General features: G+C 38.5%; 1 protein-coding gene and 1 long non-coding RNA gene across 4 annotated transcripts in view; one reads left to right on the forward strand and one right to left on the reverse strand.

Annotated features, from left to right (window-relative positions):
* Positions 1-27,235, reverse strand: LOC128134671 (uncharacterized). 3 transcript variants are annotated; one of them, XR_008232808.1, is made up of 8 exons: positions 26,968-27,235; positions 26,570-26,766; positions 22,346-22,492; positions 19,084-19,182; positions 9,453-9,568; positions 7,986-8,094; positions 7,668-7,732; positions 1-382 (listed from the first exon to the last, which is right to left on the reverse strand). It is a non-coding gene; the product is annotated as an uncharacterized LOC128134671 (long non-coding RNA). The 3 variants fall into 3 exon arrangements; XR_008232806.1 differs by having other exon boundaries at positions 22,346-22,495; XR_008232807.1 differs by lacking the exons at positions 1-382; positions 7,986-8,094 and adding an exon at positions 3,006-3,259 and having other exon boundaries at positions 22,346-22,495.
* Positions 381-27,235, forward strand: part of TEKT5 (tektin 5) — a 28,675-nt gene continuing 1,820 nt past the window's right edge. Inside the window, exons 1-6 of the mRNA XM_052772687.1 lie at positions 381-1,657; positions 2,921-3,004; positions 4,664-4,734; positions 6,411-6,554; positions 9,754-9,976; positions 25,237-25,391. Coding sequence (XP_052628647.1) covers positions 1,097-1,657; positions 2,921-3,004; positions 4,664-4,734; positions 6,411-6,554; positions 9,754-9,976; positions 25,237-25,391 — 1,238 coding nt within the window. The 5' untranslated portion in view covers positions 381-1,096. The remainder of the gene's footprint in view (positions 1,658-2,920; positions 3,005-4,663; positions 4,735-6,410; positions 6,555-9,753; positions 9,977-25,236; positions 25,392-27,235) is intronic.

The raw sequence follows: 27,235 nt of genomic DNA on the forward strand, positions 1-27,235 counted from the left end.
TTTAACTTACAATGACCATTTATTTAAAATTACCTCTACTTTTTTTAGCTGGGGTGTAATGTCACGCTAGCTTTCTGAGACAAGGTATGCTGTAATGTAATGCATATATATACATACATATATTTTATTTCCCCAGATTGAAAAAAAGGTTAACAAGCTGTTTCATAGTTACATATCTGGAGAAGAAGAAACGATTGCAATTGTCTTGCATTCAACCTAGAAGAAATCTGTGCTGATTTAAGGACTCTTAGGATAGTGAAATACAGTGCTTAATTACAAATAATTATTTACGTTCAAAGCTCTTAGCACAGCAAATGGGTTGCAATGCAATTTTAGAGCACTGGATTTCAGCAGCAGTTTTTTTGCCAGACAGGCCAGAAGGCTGAAAGGAAAGATTAGAAAAGTTAGTTATCTGAGAAGTTACTCAACGTTTTAAACTGGAAAAAAATCATCATCATCATCAGGTCTCTCCCATCTTTTACATTTTTTATGGAGGATGAATACAGTTGAGGGGACGAGCAAGGCCCAAGATAGTTATACATTATTTTTGTCCATTTGGACCAAACCCTCTGCAGAGATCACTAGACAATCCTAAGAGATGACTTCCAGAGTCTGTGTTTCGGTTCAGAAGGCTTGTCTCCACTGCTGCGTTTCTCTGCAGTCACTAACGGATATATGTGAACCACTCTGAAGTAAAACTTACGTCGTTTCGCTCAAGGTAAGCGCGCTGAAGGTAAACCTACAGACCCATCCAGAGTGAGCCTTTGGCAAATCCCTCTGCACTATAACCAAATAGTCTCGCACCTTGTCTAGACCTCTGGGTCCCAACGTGGACGGTGCTGCTCTGCAGGGGAAAGCACCGCTGCTTTGTGGGAAAAACAACGTGCCCTAGGACAGGAGGTATAAAATGAGGCCCCCCGGACCATCGGGACCCAGGCGGGTTTCAGCCTGCGGCAAGGCGATCAGCCCTCGGAACTCTGTGACACCTGTGCTGCGTCACAAGGCGCTGCGCAGCCCAAGAAGGGTGGCAGAGGCCCCGGGGTTGCCCAGAGTGGCTGCTGGACAGCCCGAGGGTAGCTCCTGAGCCCAGTGCAGGATGGAGCTTCTGGGGACCACGCAGCTAGCCAGTTACTGTGGCACAAAGAAGAGCTGCCTGTTCCCGGATCTAGCTCCCACTAGCACTACCAAGGACACCTATCAGTCCTACTACCTACCAGGCTACCGCTACCTCAGCTCCTGGAGGCCCAGTCTGCTTCACAAAGTGGTTTCAGTCCCTCCTGGCTCTAACAAGCAATGTAATCCCACTGGACGGCCGCCCACTGTTCTGCCTGCATTACGCTCTGCCCTGCATGCCCGCTACAGCACTCGTGACTGGCACCAGGAGAACATGGTTCAATTAAAAGGCTCTGAAGCCTCCAGGTGCTGTGCTGGTAGACTGAACGCTGATTCAATGAGACTGATACAAGATAAGGATCAACTGACTTATCAGATGCAAGAAGACAGTAGAAGAAACCTGGGAGAGAGGATCTCCAGCATTGATTTCTGGAGATCTGAGCTCACCTATGAGCTAGAGTGTCTGCTGAAAGAGGCTCAAGCTTTGGAAACAGCAAAGAACCGTCTCGAATGTGCTGCAGATGAAATGCAAGGACCACTGAAGGTGGGTTTGACATAGCTAGTTATTTCATGACTGCACTGCAGAACATGTAAAGAAAATGGCTTTATCTCTGTTGAATACTAGTATGACTTTAACTATTATCATCAAGACAGATCTTGGTGAAACATTACCCTCAGTAAGAAGGAAACCTGGCTACCATGGGCATTATATATAAAAGTCAACAAAGGAACCTATCAAGACATTTCTATGCCCTCTTTTCCTTCCTTTCTGCTTGAGGCTCCAGGAAGCCTAGTTACCCTCAGGCACTGCCTGGTCCGCTCAGGTACATTACAGGAGAGCAGTAGATGGCCCTGTAAGCTGCAATATCCCAATATTCTTATCTAGCTCTGAATTTTCTGCTATTGCCTGGTGAAAATAATATTTTGACTTAGATAGCATATCATTTGCGTTACATTTTGAAGCTCTCCAGAATCTTAAAGGCAAATTAATTGCAACAGAAAAAGCCACAGTAATATAAGAGTCAATGAATGATCCTAGCAAAAACTCAAAACATGCAAAGACTAGAGTCAAAGTTCTGTCATAAACATCTGGAATACTGCTGATAGAAGCTACATTTATCGTGTTTCTAGGTAAGTACAAATAGAAAACCAAAATTCAGTATTCAATAATGACTTTTTTAGTTGTCTGTATCTGTACTGATTCAGAGTGGCAGGCTGAGGATGCTTTCTATTCAGGGAACATTTTCTGCTGAAAGGCTTTGTACCAGTTAATGCCGTTTCATTTATTAGTATGGTAATAAACAAGTGGATGAGACATTAAGAGTAAAGTTAACCTGCTGGGGCAGATTAACTGAATTCTCTAGTCAATGACTGTAATTATGCAGTCATTCTGTTGTATAGGAATGAAACTTCCAAACTTTGGCATTGGGTAAGGGAGGATGAGGGGAGACAAGATTAAAGGATTTTGCTATGGATGAGTGTAGAACAACACAGGTGTTTTAATCCACATAAGTTACAACAAAGCTTGGTCATGTTGAGATGTAGGCTTTGCTGCACATCAATAAGCAGCTAATCACATGACAGTTATGGTGGCAGCTAATCCTTAAAAGTATGCATTAACAAGTAAGTAGGAATAAGCCACTAAGATGGATCAGTTGGATGCAGTGAAACCACCTCCTGTTCTGTTCCACCCTCAATAGATCATTACTTGACATGTCAGCTCAGTGGCCCCCCTCAGCAAGGTTCAAGGTTTCACTCCACAGTGCAGTAGTGAGCCTATTGCAAATGTTCCTTGGTTTGCTTGCAGATAGCCCTAGAATGCTTGTACCACCGTGAGAAGCGGAAGGGTATAGACTTAGTTCATGACGATGTGGAAAAGAACCTCATGAAGGTAAGATCAGACTTGCTAGTTTATTTTTCAAATGGTGGAAATAACTAAAATCCAACTAAATATTTATCAGGGTAAAAACACTGCAATAATTTCTTCCTTTCATTCGTTTGGAAGACTGAGGGTGGGGGGAAAGAGGAAGAAATTTGGTAAAACTACATATGTTGGGGACGGTTAACATTCTATTCATCCTTCCTGGAGCAAAAGGACTAGCCTAGCATCCTTGTGAGGTCTTGTCCAGCTCTATCTTCCATGATCCTATAAAACAAGGTAGAAACATTTATCAAGATTGTTTTCTGGGCCATGGTCTATAAAATCTCAGAAGTTCTTAGGGCTTACAATATAAAATGCTGGTTTACTGCCTTGCTGTATAGATAGTGTTACTGAACAAAGAAAATGAGATGCATAGTAGTGATTGCTAAATCTTTTAAATAAAAAAATCAAATAACATTTTGCTAACATATTTGAAAGATGTTATATTGGATGTGTATGAGAATAAAAATACTAGGAAAGAACATTTGGGGGCAATGGCATTGCTTCAAGCACTTTTCTGGATACAGAAGAATGTCCAGACCACTTGGATAACTGAGATGCTTGTTCAGAGCCTACAGCCTGCAACCTGGAGTTTCAGAGTTTTAATGAAGAATCAAGCAGCTAATATATATTAGATTAAGTATTTCAGCACTTAATTTAGCATGAGAATTCAGGGTAGGATGAAATACTGCTAAGTGTTCCACATGAGCAGATGAAAACACTATTTTTTCAAAATGGAAAATAAAGGCTATTTGCCTGACCTCCCCAAGCACTGCTCTGACCGTGGAGCAAGATAGATAGTGACAATAAAGGACAACAAAGGCTCATTTTGTAGTAACAGGAAAGCCAGTTCTAAAGTTGCTGTCACTCCTACACATACCGTACAAGTACAAAGACAGAGCCTGCATTTTCAAATTTGGGGTGTCTTAATGACTTCCACATAATTTAAAACACAGTATTCCCTGTTTCAAAACTCACAGAACTGTACACACTTAGGTAAGAGGGTATGTTGGGCTAAACCAGAGTTTTTAAAAAGGAAAGAGGCTGGCACATCGTAACATTGTTTGAGGGACCGTAATTACCATGTTTGCATAGTTTTCAGTGTGGTTAGTTTGAGTATTTTTTATTTATTTTAAGCTGAGTGGAACCTGGCTTTGAATTTCTTTGACTAATACTTGCAGTTTTGAAGACTCTTACAATATACTTCCTTAGGGAGCCTGTTTCTGAAATCAGATATATTTTCAACCTACTCCACTATTAGCAAAATATTTGTATTGTTCTAGGAAAATGTAGAATTAGTTAGAGAGGGTAGCTTAATGGATTAAGGTTCATGTTTCAAGTATCTTCCAAGCCAAGCAAAATTTGACTTTATGTTTATTAGAATGACTCCATCCAATAAAATCTACTAACATGTTTGATATAATATAAAAAGCCATACAAAACCAAGTCAAAACAACAACTTTGTAGCACTGAGGAAGAGAGGGACCAAAACACATCCTTTCTTGATCTACGTTGCCTTTGAGATATGTGAAATGGTTGCAACATCTAGAATGCGAAATAAGAAGTGCAAATTCACTAAAACAAATGAAGTTTGATGAAAGCACTGACACTGTATATTTTCCACTGTAGGAAGTTGATGTATTCAAGGACTGTCAAGAAATATTGACAAAAATTGCACAGAAAATCAGTCAACAGCTGGGGTAAGACTTTACATTTAATTGCTGTTTTAAAGATAGGAAAGCTGAATTCAGTGTTAGCTAGTATCTAACGACAGATTGAAAATAGCAAAGGCAAAAGCAGAGCACCTGTTAGATGCTCATTATCCTCCACTTCTAATTCTCACCAATGATAGAATTTGTATGTTAAACTACAGAAGGGCAATACTTATTATTTAAAGATGACTGTGACTCAATTTTTAAAGTCATGTTTAATCTGAAATCCTTCATTAAAATCAGGGACACCAAAATTATAGCTTAGTTGTACCAATGTTGCTGTGTGGCATACTGGAGTGAAGTTCAAAGGGAATTTTTTTTTTTTTAATTACAAAACTAAATTCAAAAGAAATTTATTATTGACAAAAGAAACAGGAATCTAAGCACATCATAAGGTATGAGATGAGTTATGGAATGGTCTTAAATTATTTTTATGTATATTTATATGTTTTTGTTATGCAAGGCTTCGGAATGCTTTTGATTTCTTTGAGAGTACACAAGTATCCTAGTAAATGCAAATTACATTTAAGTCTTATCATTTAATTAGGTAAAACTATTCTGAATACAGTGTTCTGTTAACTACATAGAACTGACAAATTTTAAAAGTCATGTTTATACGACATGACATGATTCTCAAAAGAAACAGTGCAAGTGCACAGAAGGAAGATAAAATTGTACAGTTCTTGATTATTACATTATAGGAGAAAACGACATAAGTAGATTTTATGAACAATTGCTTTTATTAATGGCAGTCAGGACTTGCACGAGTCAGGTTAGAGGCATTTCTGCCATTCATCCCACTACTGTAATCTATTGGGTATATGACCAGATAAATCTAAGTTCCTACTTGGTGGCATGAACTCTGTCTAGCTCTATAGGCTGGCATTTCTGGTTACCTTTGATTCAGTTCTGTCACCACATCAGGCAGACCGATAGTAATGCCAATTGACAAGTACAACACAGAAACAGCAAAAAATGTCAGTATGCCTGCTGTCTTCCTGATCCACTGGAAAGCAAGACTTTGATTCTTTCTTTATCCATATTACTCTCATTCTAGTCCAAGTTCTACCAGGCCTTCCCCCCTTTTGGAAGAGCCAAAGGAGAATATGTTACTCCAAAAATTCCTTGTGGGTAAGAAAGCAGAGATGGAGCAACATATTTCCCTCCTTGTGATCAAGATAAGCAGAAATATTTAAACAGATTTTCCAGTGATGTACAATTGGAATTATGCTAACTGAATTTGTCCCCCAAATCAGAGAGGTGGGAAACCACAACTCAGGTCTGCCCCTTTTCTTTCTCACAGCTGTGCTGGCGTGAAGGCTATCACTGAAAACCTCCTCCCTTTTACTCTGAGGCTTTTCGTCATGCCACGCAACAACTACCTGTTGTTTTCCACCCCTGTGGTTGTCTGTCAGCAAAATGACAAACATTATTAAATGCAGTGAGTTAAATACAATTCTTTGGGGAATACTCACTAGAGGCTAGAAGAGATGAATGGTACAGCAGCTCCGTCTAGCCAAATTACAGCACCAAACGTTTTCAAGCCACTAAATGCCAACAAACTATAAAATGAAGCATTGTAGGAACGTAATGAAAGCAATTAACTATTTAGCAGAACAGCATTAAAGGTCATTCAGATTAAGGTAAGTCTTTCCCTTTCACAGCATCATCAGAGATGCACAGCATGCCCTGGAGCAGGATCTTTCTGACAAAAACTCAGCCCATTTTATTGATGAGAAGTGCTTTAACCTCAGGAACACATCGGACAGCATCAACTTTTACCATGGAGTGGAAAAAGCAGATGGATCGTGAGTATGAGTGGCTATTGTAGTCTTCTCTTTCCGTGCTCCCTGCTGTAAGTAGGAGGCTAGTAACAGCACAAGCCCTAGCCTTATCTTTGAGAAGTGATATAGAAAGAAGTGGTTTCTCTCTTTGTATGGCACTGGTTTTCCTTGGTGTGAAATCCTCCATCATCCTCAATTATTCCCTGCCTCCTAACAGCTGCCTTTGTTGGAGGCCAGGCAGAAGCTGGCAGTCTGCAGCACCTACAGCACTGATGTGCAGCAAGCTGTGTTTTTCAGCAAGGATGATCGTTTACAACTCCTTGTGCTCCAACTCCTTGCACAGATGTCTCCCTCTGGTTTTGATTTGCACTGTTCTGTGGCCTTCAGGTTTCAAAACCACATCCAATCAAATCAAAATTCAGCTAAGATGTGCAGTTAAGTGCAATGTGGTAAACAGCATGCAATGTACACCAAGGACTGTATTTTTTTTCTATAAAAAGAGCTTGGGTTATTTGGAAATTAGTCCATTGAGCTATACAGAGGTATGTATTAAACAGGATGATAAAAAATATTTGGCACAGCTCTAGCATTACAGACTGAACTAAAATTACTGAACTAACAATTCTATACAGTTTTAAAACTGTTAATTAGTAGTGGCCTCATGAAGACCTGCATCCAAGCCAAAAAGCAAGAGCAGGAGAAAAGCAACTTGCAATAGAGGGCAGTGTTTTTGTGCTAATGACTTGTTAGTTCCCTTATCACTCTTTTACGTAGCAGTATTTGAATGGTGAGTGTACTTCACAATCTCAAATGATAACAACTCTGTCTCATTGGAAGGCGAAAAAAAAATCAGTATTATTTGTTTACTTATGTTCTGCTTTTCATTAAAAGATCACTTCATTCACTACAGAAATGAGGGTATATCCAAAGGAAACTTGGCAGGCATTTTGCTGACTCTAGTAACACTACCTACTTTTAGGATTAGCAATGAATAAAATTATTCTTGTCAGCTCTAGTAAAAAGAAGATTCATGTGTATAAGTTTTACAGCCCTTTTCCTTTCTCACCAACCATTATCCAAAGAAATGCCATTTTTCATTCACATTTTCCTGAAACCATCTGGCAGACTGAGACATACCTGCAGCACTCAGGAGCAGAGCAGGTGTTTTCTGCCTCAGCAGAGCCAGCCAGATAAATCACAGTCTGAAAAAGCAATGTTAAAGAACAGATTAAGTACTAAGTATTTCAGATAGTCAAGATAGAAACCTACTTGGAAATTTAATTTTCTGATGAGAAAATGAATATAATCCACCAGACTATAGAGGAAAAAAAAAACCCCAAACTAAATACCCTGCAGAAAGTACACTGAGATTGTCTGGATCAGTAGCTGTAATCAATGTCAGCTCAGGTTTAGTACACTGATTTATGCACTTTACTATGATATCAGGTTGGTTACCTGAAACTTTTCAGGGCAACTGCCTAAATAAATGTGTAGCACTAAGGAATTCCAAATCATTTAGGAAGATCAGTACTTCAGTTTGGAGAGAGGAATACCCTATGAAAAACTGAAAAAAAGGCCACTTAGTAACCAAGCACTGACAAAATTAACTTTTTCTTTTTGCATCCCTTAATATTTACTTTCAGTGTTCAATTAAAATCTAGAGTAAACGTGAAACTCAAAAAACAGTGACCTATCCCTACAGAGTTTAACATACAGGCATAATTCTTAGAAGAAAGTTTTGTGTGGAGAAAGAAGTCTAAACACAGACAGAAGTTTGTCTCAGCCTTTCACTTTGGCAAGTAAAATATCTGTACCTTTTCATAAAATATGCTAAATATTTCTGGGTGAAGAGAGAAGTGATCTAGTAGGCTAAGCAATGAATTAAAGAAAGTGGTGAATTTAACTTTAAAGACAGTAGCTTATACTGCACCAGCAGTTTTCAAGCCAGGGGCTCAGGATTGGAAAAGATCTCCTGGTTTGGAAAGATCTGAGTCTGGGACTTATGTTCAACTAATTATGATAATGATGGCCATCTTTGAAGCTTGGACATGAAACCAAGCATCCCAAAGTTTGTTTATGTATGGGACATTGCAGCAGGAACATTCGTGGGTGGCATTTTGTAGTACAGGAGCCCTATATTCAGTCTTTCTCTGTATATTCATAGGCTTTGCCATAGTAGAGCCATTTCTGCTTGTCTCATAGATATTAGTAAATTTAACTGTAATAGCCCTGTAAGTTAAAGCAGAGGTGTTCATTTTAATACATGGAGAAGTAAGAGGATGGAGATACTTATGCAACTGACACAGCAGGACAGTGTTTGGGCTGGGAGAAAATTCCAGTTCTCCTTACTCCTAAGTCAGTGCCTCATCCATTTTCCTGCTATCGTTCCTTCTGATAATGAAGGCTACTAGGAGGTCAGAGCCACATGCTTTATTATGTAAGTCATACATATCTCATGAGGTAGGGCTGCTCTGATAGCAGACCAGAGCTGTCTGAAAGAGCTGTGTAACAATCCTTCTCCTTTGGTTTCTTGCTCATTTTCCCTAAACTAGTTTGGGATCTCCTGTTCTCTGGTGGCTGGTGACACACAACTTGGTCTCCCCAGGATAAATGTTTGGGTTCACAAAAGTAGATGGTATTTGAATCTAATTTGATGGTGTGCAATGTACAGGAGATTTTGCTAAATAATCTAATAATCCATCGAAGCCATAAGCACTCTGAAACTTGACACAGAGAAATGAGTCAAATTTCAGCTGAGATACAGCAGGTATGAACTCAGACCATCACCTAGCCTGTTAAAGACAGGAAAGCTGCATTGTGGACATACATCCCTGATCCTGAAAAACTATTTTTAAGCATCGATAAACAACAAGTGTGCAAGAAAAGATCATTCTTTATACAGCAAAACATAAACGTACTTACTTTGGAGTTGACGCCAGGGCCACTAAGACCTTTAGTTAGCAGCTACAATATTCAAGCAAGCCATAGAAACACTGTCGAAGCAACAGCTCTCCAAAAATCCTCACTTGTTGCCGAATCTTTGGTTTATAGAGGAAAAAAAAAAAAAGTGGGTATGAAACCCATAGAATCACCTGATGTATTGGATTGCACAGTTCAGTGGATGAATACTTAGTGTAATTCAGTATAATTATCACTCAAAGAAAATAGTTCACTTAAGCTTTTGTTTTTATTTATTTTCCTCTTATTTTAAATTTCTTACTAGTGTTTCAGTTCCTGCAACATGGGCTAAATTCAGTGAATACAATATCAGGTGCTCTCAACATGCAAGGGCCAACTCTGTCAAGCTCCGAGAGGATGCAGAGGTTGGACTGGAGAGCACATCTGAGGAGATGTGGAATCATTTCATCAGTACAAACTTGGCCTTTAATAATCGTATTGCTGAAGTAGCTGATGCGAAGAACAAACTCCAAGCACAACTGGCCAAGGTAAGATTCACTAAGAGTTAGCAGCTGCATATTATCTTAGTTATATTATCTTAGTTATACCCAAAAGGTATAGAAATCTTCTCTAGAGTTTACATCCTTCCTGAATAAGCACCTCCTCAAAAGATATACCTGTAGTCCCTTTCCTCAAACTGCAGTTGATTCACGCACGGCCTGAGAAGAGATTACTCAAAGACAGGCAGACTGACAAGATGACAAGGTTTTACAAGGAACCATGCAACATCTGTCTGTAATCACACACTATGTTCATTTGCAACTTACATGTTTAAAGCAGTGAAAGATATCTTAAGATACCTAAGTTCCAAGTTTTCCTTCCCTTTTGATAAATACATTTCCACACCTTTAATGTGAATTTTGGCCTGGTTGTGGTCAGAAAGCCTGATATTTTGGAGTGGGTCACACAGTGAACTTTTCAAACATTTGTTCTGCCTTTATCTTCATATTATACAAAGCAGAAATGGCACAGGAGACAGATCTGTATTAATCTCTATCTGTATTGCCTTTTCAGTAAGTTTTCACTGAAATAAGTGACGTGTTGGAAGTGTATTAGTTGAATTTTGAAACTTATATTCTGAAGTTAACAAGAGGTGCTGCCTTTGTACTGACAGATAAAATCTTGTTAAGCTAGCAAGACTCACTGTGTTACCTTCATGTGACTTCAGAGTTCAGTAAGTTCTTACATTAAGACTCTTTCTCTTACAGAGGAACCTCATGTTCACTCATTTTTTTCAATGCACATTTGGAAACAATAGAGTTTTCCTGCGATTCTATTTGCCATAAGTAGTTTAAGACGTTTTCAGTTTATTTTTAGGGACTCTTAGGAAAGTGCAAACTAACCAGCTAAATGTGTGTTAAGTCACAGCACATAAATTAATGTTTTCTTTTTTTCCCTGCTCATAAAGCATGAAAGATGTTGAATGTAGTTTTTTGTGTGTTTTAGATTGTATATGATCTAGCCAACTACAGCGTTTTATTGCTGAATTGGCCATCCATCTAAGTTTCTCATGGATTTAAATCTATGAACAGTTGCTTCACATTTTCCATTGACCTTTTCTAAAGCTTTAAGTGCCCCTTCTTTTATAAAAGAACTTATGGCTTAAGGTAGCACAGGGTACACGTATGGAATCACAAAGTGCACTGTGAGATATCAACACACGAGCAGGCATTTTGTCATGGAGTCCAGTTGTCAGCAGTTTTGTCATAGTGTCAACTGGCATACAATGGAAAAAACAATATTTATGTCCCTATACTGTTACACCATTAAATAGCAATAATAAGCTATCTGGAGAAACTTGAGTAATCATATTTGCATAAAGAATAATTAGTTTGTATGGTACACATGTATAAAAGTATCAAATAAGATGGCACTCTATGAACTAATGCTGCTGTTACTGCCGAGTTACTAGTTAGCACATACAGAGGAGAGATACCTCACTCATCACAAACTCCATAGTAACGTAGTTACATCAGAATAACAAAATGCTAGAGGAGAAGAAAACTGCATATGCTGGTGAGGAGTAATTCAGGCTGCTCAGTGTTGTCCAAGGAAATGAAAAGACAATAGGTTTACTGAGCAAAAACATTGCTGGTTAAGATGTGGATGAAGTTATATGGTAGAAGTCCTGTTAATTCTCTTGCTCGTGATCATACATCAAAAGAACAAGAGGAAGGAGAACACAAGTGAGGGCAGAAGTGAGTAAGGAGTGAGTGCTCATTTAACAGTTATCTATAGGTAAGCATAACAGAGTACCCTTTCTGCTTTTTCCAGGCTTGCATTATAATCTGTAATAATCGGAGGAAAAAAAAATTGCTAGGATATGCTTTAATAAATCAGCCAATGGCTGTCTCAAATTCTACCACACTTCTGGTGGGATTCCAGTGGGATGTGATTATAGTCAAATGCAGCTACTACAGTTCCTGTTTCCTTCACATCTAATAGCAATTAGACAACGGGTGCCACAATTTTAGTTTTTGTGTTTAAAAAAAAAAATCAGTCAATCTTTCAAAGGCTGTTTTTGCACTGACTTCTCAAGCAGTGAATGCCACTCTCGGAAACATCCTTCTTTCTGCCAAATTATTTTCCTAGCTAAGCAGGCTAGCTCAATAAAATGAGAGGAAAATGAGCATAGAAAAGATTTGCTATCTTGGAACCAGGAAAAGCTATTAATTTAATGAGGTCTGGAACCCATTTTGGAATGGAAAACACTTTTCTGATTTGTGAAACAGCAAAATATCTTCTAGACGAAAACCCCCAAAACCTAACGGGAACTTCCTGAAACCATTTATTTCTAAAATCAGTACCCTGAAAAAGGAGATGATAAAAAAATACATAAAAGAGTAAATAGTGTGAATATGGTTATGATCTAAAAATGATCCTATGTTGAAATGGCACATTTTCTTCTATTTATATCACTTATATCACTATTTATATCACATAAAAGATTGGCTGGTTAAAATTACAAACAAAATGCCTATTGCCTCAGTTTGTGGTCCACTGCATGTTCTTTAGAAACATAGAACACCAGGTGGAACAATTTGTCTTACATTGTAGATTTCATCTATTCATGCTGGAAAAATTTAGTTTTCCTTTAGAACAAAGCTTTTTGTAAAAACTCATCTAATGAGACTTAAACTCTGGGATCAGTATGTTGTACTAGTGTCTGTCATTGATATTGTGGTGGTGATTATGCTGTGTGCTATAGTTAGCATTTGTGATGTATGTAGTCAAAATGTTTCTCCTGGCCTGAATTTTTTTCATATTTAGTTTATATTTCCTATAGGTATAATGGCTTTATGGCCACATGTTTACAGTCCTGACTTTCTGTGCAAGAATGTCATTCCTTCAAACTCGTTTAGGGACATCCACTACCAAAAGGAACATGGGCATTGCTCTGGTAATGATCTACTGGAACATTCTTGCATTGCTCTACTCAAATGGTAAAGGGCCTTTCTCTTCCTGCCTTTCTTTCCCTTGCTTGATGACAGTATTATATCACATGTGAGATTATGTAAGCAGAGTGCTATTCATTTATAGCTTGGAAAACAATAAACAGGAATAAAAATACAGGAATGAACAAGATTTACTTAGTTCTGAATTTACCCAGGTAAGCTAAGGAATTCCATGTGCAGTTTGCTATACTAGTTACTTCTAAAGAGCTAGGATTTTCCTTTTAGCAGGCATTTGCACATATTGCATCATAAACTACCCTTCCTGGGTGCTGTTGTCTGCAGCAGCCCTTCACAGGACTGCTGTTCAGGAGAAGGTTGCTGGGTTGATATTCTAGTTCAACAGTAGTTGATAACAGTTATGTTATCAAAGGCTCTGTATGAACAATCTACAGCAGTCCTTCCAGCACTTCCTTCTCCTCCTAAGTACCACCAAATTTGTATTTCTCATATAAACAAAACGTAAAGAAAAACAGTGATCCATTATTATTCAGTTTAGTTTTATTCTAGGGTATTGTCTTGCTTGATGTCTACACAAGTGTACCAAAGGGTACACAGAATATATTTACGCGAGGAAGGTATCCTGTTTTTACTTCTATTAAGCATTATGCCAGGAGTTTTGCCAAGACCTTCTCCATCAATGACATGATGTCTCCATTTCAGGTTACAATCTGTACAAGTCTCAGAGTAATAACTGCACAGCAGTCCATCTGTTTTGATAAGCATTTTGTCTGCTTCTGGTACTGCTGGTGGACTTGCACCTCAGTTTCTAACACATTCCTGCACCATTTACCTTGAGTTACCGAAATACAATTGAATAATAGACCTGAGAATTTTTCTGTTGTAACTGATTGAGGTTCTGTCATAGAATTTGACCTATGTTCACACTATAGAGTGTTCACACACCATATTTAGAAGCCCATAAACAAAATACAGTCTTCAGAAAAAGACTTCAGCTAGTTTGCCTTAACTGTACACGCTTTCCAATCCAGGTAAGCCAAGAGATGCACCTAAGAACTTTTCCTGGTAGGCATTTGAAAAACAGATTTTTTGCTCCTTAAATAACTTTCTCAAACCCCAATATTCATGCTGCTTGGCACACAGCCTTTGCCTCTTTTTCATGTCTAAAACAGTCCAAACAAGACCAAATGCCTTCAATTTCTAGTCATCAGACAACACACGTGATGAAAACATGCATACACTATCATTTTATAATATATCTCACCTGTCCCATCATATTTTTTACTATAAACCTGCAACAATTTGCATTTAGTTAGAGGGATGGTTTAGCAACTTACAGACATCTTGTCTTGGGGCAGATCAGATGTATTTTTACCCTTTATTCTACTTGGAGTTTGGTCTGAATCCCAATACTGAACAGGCTCCAAACTCAGATCAAGTAACCAAGTCAGCACAAGGGAAGTCTCCAAAGAGCATTGGTTGTCAGTGATTCTCACTTGCTTTTTTGCATCCTCAGTCCAGCTGCTGTCTGCTCTCACTTCATTGATGTATTCAGGAAATTATCTGAGTTCTCTTCACTTCAGATTTTCATTGTCTACTATTTGGCTTGCCTTGCCTGCCACTTCTTTTGGGGAAGCTGACTGGTGAGGCTGACAAGCCCAACTCTATCAGAATTCTGGGAAGTGATTTGCATAGGGGAACAGTAAAAAGGGATTAAATTGCTTTTGTATAATTTTGAACAGGAAACTATATCAAATGCAGAAGGGAAATGCTGTCTTTAAAAACCTGTTTTATATGCATCCCTGTCCAGTTCACTGTGGAGCTTCTATGTAAAATTATTCCCTGCCCACTTTTGCTTGATTTTCTTCTAGAGGACTATGACCATTTGCAATCTTTACAGTGGCAATCAAACTGAGTATGTGGGAGCAAGCATTTCCTACTGCCAGTCCAAAGCCTGGAGGTCATCACAGCTGCAAGAATGACTAAAGGACTAGAAAGCAAGCAATTGATAGAATAAGTTCTTCAACTTTCTCTTTAGCAGGCTGAAAAAGGTGGTATTAGTAGCACCAGATGACATTGCTTTATTTAGCTTATCCAAATAACAGTAAGGCAGGGGCAGAGAACTTGCTAAATCCACAAGTATCTATACAGAAGATGAAAGAATCACAATAGAAGACTTTTTGCTTGAGCAGACAAAACCAAAAGAAGAATCAGTGGCAAAACAAAAGCCAGACAAATCTAGATGGAAAACATAAGTGCTTATTTTTCAGAGCAAAGGAATTCATCACTGCAACAGCTTACTACAGATAGATGGCTTCATTAGCACCAGGAACTCAAAATGAAGATCACTGTTCTCCCTGAAAGCTTTGATCTCTCTACAGGCACTAGCTTACAAAGAGGAATTTCTACAGGATAGACTAGTGACCTGCAGGCAGTGCAGACTTAGTGCATAACTAAGACTGCTTTCTGACCCTTAAGATTGAAAATGTCCCATTTCCATTCTGTCCCAAATGCACAAGTCTATGGTTAATTTCTCTTACTTGATTCTGGGATTAATCTTGGTCATAACAATGTAACGTTCATCCAGAATTTGGATAGCAGAATCCTGGAGATATGAGGTGCTGGAGGCAGAAGCCCAGAAGCCCTAGCTAGGTATTTGGCAAGGGTTAGATCACAAACAAAAGAAGGTATTACAGCTCCACTGTGTTTCATCATCACTGGGCTGACAGAGCATGTGGTCATTTGGGGATGCAAACTCTGCAAGAGTCTAATCACAATGTATGACTCTGGTCAGGCTCAGAGCTGCTCTACAACCAGACTTTTAGGCTGGTGAACAGAAAATATAGCGTACACAATTCAGTCTAGAAGAGGGTGGTACGTTGTCTTCAGCATGCCTCTAGAAACACTCAGTTTATGCCAAGAGACATTATGGTAAATATATTTTACATCTGGTGTAAAAGTACACAAATCTTTAGGAAAAGAAGGAAAACCGTTAATCATGGTGCCAGCCCCCCATTAATACGTTTGCATCTCTTTTCCATAAAGTTAATATTAACATAAATAGTTACCTTGGCTTCAGTCTCCTGGAAATAACTAACAGGGCAAGATGTTTATGTACATTAGCTCTGGGAATCAGTCAGACCAGACAGCAAGTGACATGTTTACATAGTCCAGTATTTATACCATACCTAAATAACAGATTATCCCTGCCAGCTCCAACACCTGTACTTGTGCTCAGAAGTGTTTCTATGCCCAGAGGCAGAGTGCCCAGCACCATCCTTCGGGCAAGCCTTGCTATTCCACTACCCAAGAGCACAGGGATCAGAAAGATCCTGGAAAAACAGGTACATGTTTAGTAAAACCACGAAAAAATAACCACCCACTGCAATAAACAAGTAGCCATGATTCTGAGTATTTCCACTCTGTTCACTGAGAATGTCTGCTTTTAGAAACAGCTCCATTTTATTTTTTTTTTACCCCTGGGGTATGAAAAGGCAGTATATTCCAGAAATATATGATGAAAATTAACTCTCACTTTCCTTTTTGTCTGGTATATTTTTACTCTGTACCTGAAGAGTCTACGGTATTTTGTTTTAGTAAGTTACCCCATCTCTTAAATAAGTTACCCCCTCAGAGTCTCCATCTGTCACACATTATTTTTATTAAATTTAAATTCATGTATAAATTTAAGAAAAAAACTTTCCCATCTTAGCAACTATTGAGTATGTTTATATGGTGGCTAAAAGAATTGAATACATTTTATATTTACACAACTTTCTTCTAATTCAAGGGATGAACCTACCTAATTTTACAACTAGCATAAAATATAGAATGAAAGCCAGGAAAACCTCAGTGGCAATAAAACCAGAAACTGCCTACCAGCCTCTGAAATAGTTTTCAAACTTCTTACCTGAGAAGTTCTGAAAGGAGCCCTCCTATGGCTGTTGGAAAGGACACAGCCTATTCCTCTGAACAGGAACATAAAGAAATACTATAATATGATGGGAGGTACCCATGCAAGAAGCATGTAAGAGAGGTGCAGCAGTGCTGTGAGCTGCAGGAAGAAGTATGCATATAGCAGAGGGAGTACTTTCCCTGTGGCACTTGCCCCACAAAGGCTTTCATCTCAGACCCCAACGTATCCTCACATAACTTTTAAAATATATTTTTGTTGATTGCTTTTTTCCCCTTCCTCTTTTTATGCCTTAAAATCTCAGCTATTTGCAGTTTTTCATGCCTGTTCATGGTGGCTGGGTATACAGTTAGTCTTATCATTTAATATTGGAACCTGTTTGAGAGTAAAGTTTTCAGAAGATTAATGAATAGTGACTCAGAAGTGGTTGGAAAGGTGCGTGCTGGTTGGTGTAGACAGCTCAAACTTGCCTGGAAAAACCTGTTTGAAGGAGGAAATAGTTATTTAAGCTAGGAATAGACTTTTGCCTACAAACCAAGAGCAATTACAGATGAAGGCTAAGGCACTCACTTGAAGACAAAACCAGGTTTCTCTCTCCTAAAATTGTTGCTTAATCTCATGAAATCATAAAGACTTGCATAGACTACATCAGAGTACGAACTATGGGCAAGTGGAAAAACCATGTAGGAAAAGCCTGGCTCCTCAGCGTAACTTCTTTCTGCCACAACGTTTATGTGTGAGAAACTAGGTGGTTGCTACTACTACTGCTCCCTCCCCTGCAACCCGTCCACACTCGGGCAATTCATATAGGCTTGGCAGAGCAAACAGGATTTAGTTCAAGGCAGCAGTGCTCATATACATTTATAAAACTGTTCCTTATTCTCAGAAAGGGCTGTCTTGCAGGAAACAGAGATGGGCATATGTAGTAGCTTTTCAAGAAAAGAAGCATTTTCAGGCTCCAAAGGGTCATGAGACAAACGCATTGCATTGACTCTAAAGTCAGGGCAAACTTAGCTTACTGTGACTTGGTTGAGACTTCATTAATGACCAGAAAGAATCTCATTCCTGACAAGAATCAGTATTATAGAGCAGCTGCATGAACCATAGCTGTTTCTCTCTGGCACCATCTCTTTCTAGAGACATCTTCTCTTTGTTAAAGGGATGTATACCCTTCTCTCAGATGCGGTAACTTGAGACAAAACAGAGCATGCACAAGGCCCAAACTGCCTGTTTTATTGTTATTTTGACCACATTTAGCAAAAACACATTAATAACATAGCATTTTATTTTATTCTCCTAAATGATGATGCACTCTAAAATTGCTGGTCCTGCAGCATCTAAAAACATGATACAGTGTAAAATGGAGAAGACGTACAGCAGAACTCTGAGGCTTATGCTCATTCTTCAATAGTTAAAAGTGTAGCAAGGAGGTATGCAAAGAGTTAAGCATTTTCTTCTGTATAGTTATGGCTTCCTCTGTTATTTTGAAAATATTTTAGAAAATCCAGGCCAAGTTAAATGATCCCATGTTTTTCTCCCCCTTTAATTTTAATAAAGCTGTTTTAAAATAAGCATCTTGTACATTTTTAGGACCAGTGGAAAAGTTAAATAGAAACTGATTGCATATAAATGTGAAATTGATTGGATTATTTTCAGAGATTAAAGTAAAAAAAACGATATCGGAATTCAGCGGAAGGAGGATTTTTATAAGACTGTAAATTGTTATACTGACCAAATGAAAGGCTCAGGGTCCCTGGGTCCTCTGTTTCAATCTATGCTGAATAGACCAATCTGTGTAAGGATACAGATTAAATGTACAGATGTGTATTTAAAGCCTTCTTTGTTTTAAAAGTATAGTATTTATATTCTGATAGTTTCTTCTTTTCTGTGAAAATGTCATGTTTAAGACAGTTATAAAGAAAATGTTGGGGATTTTATATGTAGCCTTTAGCACACATAGAACTTATAATATACCTTAGCTTTCAGATCTGTATTTATGCCAGCCTTATTCACATTGTTATGAAGCTTTATAAAGAAAAGCTTGCAATATTCCCAAATCCAGACCAATCTCCCCACTCCAGCTATGCTTGATGAATTGTGCAATGCATTGGTTTGAAGATCTTTTCTTTCGGCACAGACTAAACTGTTACTTCTCTTCACTATGAAACTCAGTCATCCCGTATGAGCACACACAACAAATGCACAAAAGTTACTGCTCAGAATGATTCTAACTCTGCTTCAGTGCAGTTAAATTATCTGAATGCATTACCTGCTGATGTCACATTCTGATGAGGAATGTGGTTTTTTGTCTTGTAAATGTGCTTTTCTTCTTTTCTTAAGAGATTCCTGGACTATTCCCCACAACCATCTGATTAAAAACAAAACAAAACTTGGTAAGTCATAAAACAGTGACCTGCAATGGAACTTCAAAATAAACAAACAAACCCTAAAAACAACAAGAGCAAGGGGCATGATAACCTCTATCAAGAATTTGTCTACGACATGACAATAAAAACTGTCAGGTCCAAATTAATTTCAGATTTGAGATCTGGGTTATACTTGTAATCCAAAGATTGCAAGATATCATAGTTTTACTTTGAAATAATGTGGTCATATACCCTAAAATTGATTGTGAAATCAGTCACAATTACACTGTTTATTCAATTAAGTATGATAACCTCAACAAATGTAACTTTTACAAAATAATTTGGATGAAATATGAAAACATGGATGAAAAAAAGTTTAAAAAAACTGAGAGACAAAATATTAAATATAAAGAAATTTACAAAATGAGGAGGCACAAGAATGTTCCTCCTACCATATGACCTGGCTGCTGCTTTTTGCATTTGGATACTAAACACTGAGAAAACCTCGGAAACAACAAAGAAACAAGGATAGCTGTCAGACTGTAGTATTTTAAAAATGCTTATGTTGCACATAAGACTACCCTGATTACATGATGAAACATGTGTGACTTCAGCAGCTCTTTCTCTCAGTCTGACTGTATCCAGCCTATAAAAATCATGGCCTTGGTAAAGTGAAAGAACAGCAGGAGCACAGTTTTCTACAAGCTCTCAAGAATGCTGCAGCACAAACCTTTACTCATGTCCTGGAAGGGCAAGTTTCCGGATGGGCAGCTGCCTGAGCCAATGCCTCACCACACTCTCTTAGGAACACGCTGCTCAGCATTTGTTGTTTTTACTTCCTGCCTTTGGAGGTTATCCAGAAATGACGTAGACTGGTGCAACACTATCTGGTGATCCTCCCCACCAATCCATTTATGTATAGCAGATTATCTAAATCACTTTATCCAATGTGTGGCCAGAATGAATAACCGAAAACTGTTTGTACAAAGCTTCTGTGATGCGTTGGAGGTGGTTCCCCCAAGGCCATTTTTCTTTGTATGTCTTAAATGACAGCACTTCAAAAAAAAAAAATTTGAGAATGCACAATGAACCTAAACCACATCCACTTACATGCAGCCAAGCATGGCTTAAAGATGGATGCATAATTTCATGTTTGAATTTTGAGTTCACAGGCAGGTTTAAACAATATTTTTCTTTAGTGAATGAATGAGGCTTTTGCTCAGGAGCACTAATCAATTGCATTGGTTGTGCATAATGTGCTTGCAGACTACTCCTACCTTTATGAGCAGGAGACCAGAGCACCTAGTGAAGTTGTGTGGCACGAGAGTTTAGTTACTGCACCTTGTACCAACATGAAGTGTTGTAACGGTTGGACATAAAACTGCGTTTTCAGTGATTTTTAGATGAAAGCTCTCTTTTCATGACTAATGAACTACTGGATTCTCAATAAAGAGAAACATTTTCTATGTAGACTTCAGAGCTTGCCTTTTCGAACATTAACATTGTGTGAATTTGCAGGCTGTGCAAGCTCTAAATACTTTGAATCACTTCTAGATACAAGACTACCATTGTCCTATGTCAGTTATGTGCCATTATTTATGGGGGAAGTGCATACATGACTTAGTATTCTAAAAAGAGGACAATACAGTCTCCTGCTTCTGTGTCACTAAGGGAACACCTATGCGTTTGCTATGTGTATAGTGGGCAATGAGGCCCAGCCAGGTGCTATCTGACAAGACAGCACTATGAGTGCTGTAAAGGAACAGAAACAAACCTCAGGTTTGATGATTACCAACATTCACGTGCTTGAAATGTTGCTACTGAATTTGAAATACACGGGGGTGTGGTCTGGTGGTTGTACTTGCACTGTGGCCACATATGAATGCATCAGAAGAATATTTGAGAAAAGTGTGGGTTCAGAAAACCACTCTTCTACAGTTCTCTCTGCTAGCTGAGCTTAATGAAAATGGCCTTTCCAAGAGACTGAGGACAGTTTATACATGGGCAACCTGCTCAATGTTGTCTGTACTAGAATCAGCTTTTTCCTTCTCCATCTTAAAAAACACCTGATAGGTAATTTATTTTTTCATGCAAGCAGAATAAGAGAGTAAAGGGCGCCCAACCATTACAGAAGCATTGTCACATAGTACTGGAATAGCCATGGTTTGCTATAAGCAATCCTTATATAATAAGTATTTGTGGCATAGGAGTGACACTGCTATCTGAAATACTGAAGACTACTAAATTTCATCCCTGGTCCTCTTATAAATTTGTATAATGCTTCCATAGTCTGCTCGGTATGTTTCTGTGCATGTGCTGCATCCCCTTTGGTAGCTTCCTGCTTTTCTTCTATGTGTGGCATAAACATGAGATACCCATACTGTTTTCAAAGAAAAAGAGGGCAGTGTCCTGGTTTCAGCTGGGATAGAGTTAACTGTCTTCCTAGTAGCTGGTACAGTGCTATGTTTTGAGTTCAGTATGCGAAGAATGTTGATAACACTGATGTCTTCAGTTGTTGCTCAGTAGTGTTTACACTAATGTCAAGGATTTTTCAGCTTCTCATGCCCAGCCAGCGAGAAAGCTGGAGGGGCACAAGAAGTTGGCACAGGACACAGCCAGGGCACCTGACCCAAAGTGGCCAACGGTGTATTCCATACCATGTGACGTCCCATCCAGTATAGGAACAGGGAAGTGGGGGCAGGGATTTGCCGCTCGGGGACTAGCTGGGTGTCGATCAGCGGGTGGTGAGCAATTGCACTGCGCATCATTTGTACATTCCAATCCTTTTATCATTACTGTTGTCATTTTATTAGTGTTATCATTATCATTATTAGTTTCTTCTTTTCTGTTCTATTAAACCATTCTTATCTCAACCCACGAGTTTTACTTCTTTTCCGGATTTTCTCCCCCATCCCACTGGGTGGGTGGGGAGTGAGTGAGCGGCTGCGTGGTGTTTAGTTGCTGGCCAGGGTTAAACCACGACAGGCAGGAAAAAAAACTTCTTGCAGAAAATATTAATTGTATCCTCTTCTCTAACCTGATTAGAACAATTAGCACTAATTAAGTGTAAGAGAGCTTGTAACCTAATTCCACTCACTGAATAAATTAAATTGTTTTGATTCATATTATCACAGGACAGAAAGTATCAGCACATTACATGCTTACCATAACACGAACACATTTGTGAACTGCAGCATCACTCTGGGGAGCTGGTTTCAGTCATGGTTCATTTCTAGTGAAGTGCTCTGTGCTGCTTTAATTGTGCTGTTTTATTGATAGATTTGCTCCACAAAGGTGAATCGCCATTTCCAACTGCTGCCAAAGAGAGAAAGCGTTACTACCAGTAAAGCTCAAAGTCTGAATCACAAAGGTCCTACCCAGAGTCTGAACTGAGAGTGGAAGTCTTCTGTTCCACCATAAGTAGAAAACAAATATCCCACTCAATCTTTTCTGAAATTGAGACATAACTTTGTCCAATTCTTACTGGGCTGAAATACGTGCTGCTTTGTTTCATTGTTTTTACTTTGAATTACACTTTTTATTAAAAAGCAATAAATCTGCTTACAACTTGCTCCAAATTGTAAGTAGAGTTAATGTAAGAGGCCAACACCCTCACAATACCTCACTGCAGGTAACAGAACTACGCCACAGTGAATTTGGCTCGCTTGCACGCAGTAAGGCGGAGCCTGGGAAACACTGCTGTAGTGACAGAAGCTGTAACATAAACACAGGAAAGGAGGACCCTGCTAAGCAGCAAGTGACCTCAAAGCACTGCGTATTCTTTGCCTCACAGCCTCGGTACATCCCCACAGGTTGATGGTTTTGGTGAGCAATGAAGGTGAACAGTGGGAGCAAAGGATCAGACTGACAGGCTTGTAAAACTCTCCCTGACATACACCCACTTAATCACCAGCAGCCTACCTAGGAGCTGGACCTCACCTTTGTCATCTACAGATGAACACACACCAGATTCTCATAGGGAGGTTATAAATAGCAAAGTTCTGACAGCAGCACAAACTACTAAAATTCTGCTTCTGAGCAGCAGAAGACCCAAATCATTAGTGTTTTCAGGGAAAAGGAAGGATGTGGGCTTTATGCGTTGCATAATGAAGACATTTAAATTCATTAAGTCTTTTCCCCTTGGTTTTTATCTATAGAAATAAGTATGTGTAACTGGTAAAATTGTAGACAAGATGTAAAACGATGTATCTAACAACACACTCTATGATAAGTAGTTCCTCTGCGAAACAAAGAGCTACCAAAGTTCACTGGATTACCTGCATAAATATTTCCTCTAAAACACAGCTAACTTATCTAATCTGATAATTATCTAATTAAGAAGGAACCACTGCAGAATTAAATTATAGGGAGAAATTTATTACCATTAGCTTCACTTTTTTTCAGTACTGTGTTCCCTTCCAGATTTTTTTCCCTGCAGTCTACAAGCAATAAAGGCTTCTTTTTTGGGTGAAGATGCTCTCAGGCTAGCTCTGTGAGAACCAACGCTGGACCCAAAGGGCTCAGTACAGCATGGAGACCTGGCTTCAGATCAGTACAGTCATGTTCATATGCTGCTGCTTCAGGGTCCAAGATGATTCATCTATTGGAAAATTGCATTGCTGTAAGGTTGAACTGGTTTGGACAGTGTTAGCCAGGAGATCTCTCACATTGCTCTTCTATATAGTGTCAACAAGCCCTTAAGGATTTGGACTGGGTTGCAGGTTCCTGGCATCCTTAATGCTTTGGGTTTTGTCTATAAATAACCTTTCAGCAGCAGGAACTAATTCAATTTTCAAACCACACACATCATTAGCAAACCTGGTACAACTTAGCGTGTAGGCAAGATCTAAATAGCAGCATAATTTAAATCACATTATGCCATTTTAGTGATTGTTGAAATTCAAGTTGCATTGATTTTAGTAGACTGGCTGAGAAACTACATTAGTTCAATTTGTTCTCTTCCATTTTAATGCTGTCTACAGGAAAAACTTGAACAAGCTCACCACATTGGCTGTAATGAATCCTGATAAATGAAAGTAACATAATAATCAATGGGCTGGGAAATGTTACCTGTATATAAACATTTTCTCATACAGATTAAAACACCTAAGAAGCACTTACAGGATTCTCATGGATAATTTGATAACATGCACTGCAACTAAAAACTATTCTATACTAATTCCATGGGTCTCTCCTTTTTGGTGATGTTTCACTTTGTATCTTCCTCATTTACTGAAAATAAGCCTTTAAAAGGAAGTTGGTCTTCCCTCTACAGCTCCCAGTGGAGTTTTCGAAACTGAGAATTTAGTTTCAGTATGAAAATATGACTTATGTTCATGTGTTCTTGCACCAAATGCTCCCAAAATACTTGGAGTATGAAATAATTTCAGAGGGGACATAGTTGATTGCTTTTGAATTTTTATGAGGCAAGAGGAAATAAGAATTGAATGAAGGTTTAAATGAAAATGACAGTTTATTGGAATTTTACTGTTGCAAAACATTCATAGATCAAGCAGCAGATTTTTTTATTTAGGAGAAAAATTAGATAATGAAGCAAAATGTAAATAAGTCCCTGTAGAGCTATAAACACTGCCTCTATGAAAATGGCTTTGTCACAAAAACACAGTTGGAATTTCCCCCATCAAAATAATTCAGTGCTTCTCTTCTGCTTGTAATAAATTTATATTCCAATTTGCCTACAAATTTCTTAATTTTATAATAGAAAAGAGATGGTGCATTTCTTAGTGGAAATTGTTCACCTGTTTTCCAGGAACAACTTCACTAAATGCTTTCACATGATGTATGACTGTACAGCCCCCTCCTTCTGGCTCTCCTATGAGATTCGATTACCATATGTCCTTTTAAAGAAATGGCAAGATCAAGCCAACATTATAGAAATCCATCCGACTGATGTGAGTTTATAGTACTCTCCTCCCCTAAATTAAGCAAAATGACATGCCAGAATGGAAGCAGTTCTAATAGGAGTGTTTAAAAGCAGAGGTGAGTTCTGATTTTGTATGCACATGAGGCTTACAAAAACGTTCTGCTTTGTTCAGATACTTCAGGAAATCTTCCAGACAGAAGATACAATCCTGTTACTGGAGAGATCCATAAAGGCAAAGGAGTACCCACTGAAAGTGGCTCAGACCCGCCTGGAGGGAAGAACTAGACGACCCAATATAGAACTTTGCCGTGATGCACCTCAGTTTCAGTAAGTAAAGGCCAGATTACTCCGTCCCTTCCTCCATCAGCCACTCAGTGTGAATCAGTTTGATGAGATTAGAATTGTATTCAATATATTGCAAAACAAGTTCTGGGAGAAAGAAGTAAAATCCAAGTAGCTACACTGAAATAATGGGCCAAAACATCTAATGTTCAATGTGCGTAGTTGCCTTTAGAGTCCCTCTCCCAGGACAGTTAAGAGCTCAATTGCTTGTTGGTGGCTGATATCTTTTGCAATTTATTCTCATGTCTGAGTTGGGACTTGGCAATTGATTTTAATTCCATTCTGTATGAAACACAAGATTTCACTTTAGGAAATACCTAATTTTAGAAACATGTTATCCCAGACAAAATTCTGTCTTTTGATGCAAAAAACTATCTAATAGTAAGGCTCCTTAAAAAGTTAATTGCAAATAACAATGAGGCAGCATATCTTACTGCCTCAACTACTTTTCAACTATATAGTGATTCCAGTGTCATCTTGGTACAGGTTAGCTCATTTGGCATACATTTTGGTTATATAGCTGTGGGGGCTTCCCAGTGCATGTTGGCATCAGCTTGGTGATCCCTGTGCTATGGTCCATTGTATATAGTGTGTATTGTGTCTTTCTGGATATACAAGATGATGTCCGATATACTAGTCTCCCTTCCCTAATGACTGAAGAAGGGTCTTCTGAATTTTAATCCCATTTATCTCCCTCCAATCCAGCTGGAACACATAACTGTTCCAGAAGAACCCTATTGAGTGTATCTTATTTAAAATACTGTCTTCAAATGCTTTGTGGGGGTTCTCTCAAGAAATACTGCACCAGGGTTCCTCCCATAGCTGGAGTGAATTTCACTTCCCATAGCTGGTGTGAAATTCAATATGTAAAAGAATTTTGCATATTTTTATGAAAAGTAGAAAACTACTCTTTTTATTTTTGTCTAGCAAAATCACACTGTATACAACAGCTTCACATACAATGAGATTAATGAAGTACATAATACTTAAACTGAGTATTTATGTTATTTTTCCTAAACAGCGTTTCATCAGCTCAAAAAAGCTTCTATTCAAACAAGGAAGTGGCTATAAATCATAGTTTATTGTACTGGCATCTTTTCACTTTTTCTAACTCCTTACACCATAAATTGTACAATGCAATATATCTTTTTTCAGCCTCATACCTCCTTAATTGGATCTTGAAATTTCCTTTGGCGTATCCATATATTAGATTTCTTCAACTCCATGCTCTGCTCTCCACATCCATTCTGTCACAAAATATTGTTTTGGATCTGAATTCTTTTATACCCATTTGGATAGTTTTATTCACGTGGCTTTTCATAGCACATAAATCATGCCTGTTCTAGATGCAGAAGTTCAGCTGTGAGAAACCAGAAAAACTGATTACACTGTACCATTCACTTAGTTACATTTACTATAGGAGCAGATCATTTGCCACTTCAGTTACCACCATACCATCAGTTAGGTATGCAAACAAGCTAGTATCAGCATTTTATTAAAAAAAACAAAACAAAACAAGGTGGCCTTGAATGTTAATACACAACTCCAGTTTTATACTCACTCTGAGTCTTGTTCTCTCTCTACCTCCTCCCTGAAGATCTCTTCCATAAAAGTGTCTGCAGCATTATGATTGATATCAGTCCGGTCAGCAGGCTTGCATGTATCAGAGATATAAAACTTGTCTAATTTAGGATGAAAAATGCAGAGTGTCACATTATCCCTTCTTCCCACAATTGCCAGTGATGCTCTTGATGTTCCAAAGGGTCCTGTCTAAAAAAGTTTGGAAGCTTCATTTGAAGTCACTGGAACGTCAGAATGTCTTTGAATAT

The sequence above is a fragment of the Harpia harpyja genome, chromosome 21 (assembly GCF_026419915.1).
Source record: "Harpia harpyja isolate bHarHar1 chromosome 21, bHarHar1 primary haplotype, whole genome shotgun sequence".
Taxonomy (NCBI): Eukaryota; Metazoa; Chordata; class Aves; order Accipitriformes; family Accipitridae; genus Harpia; species Harpia harpyja.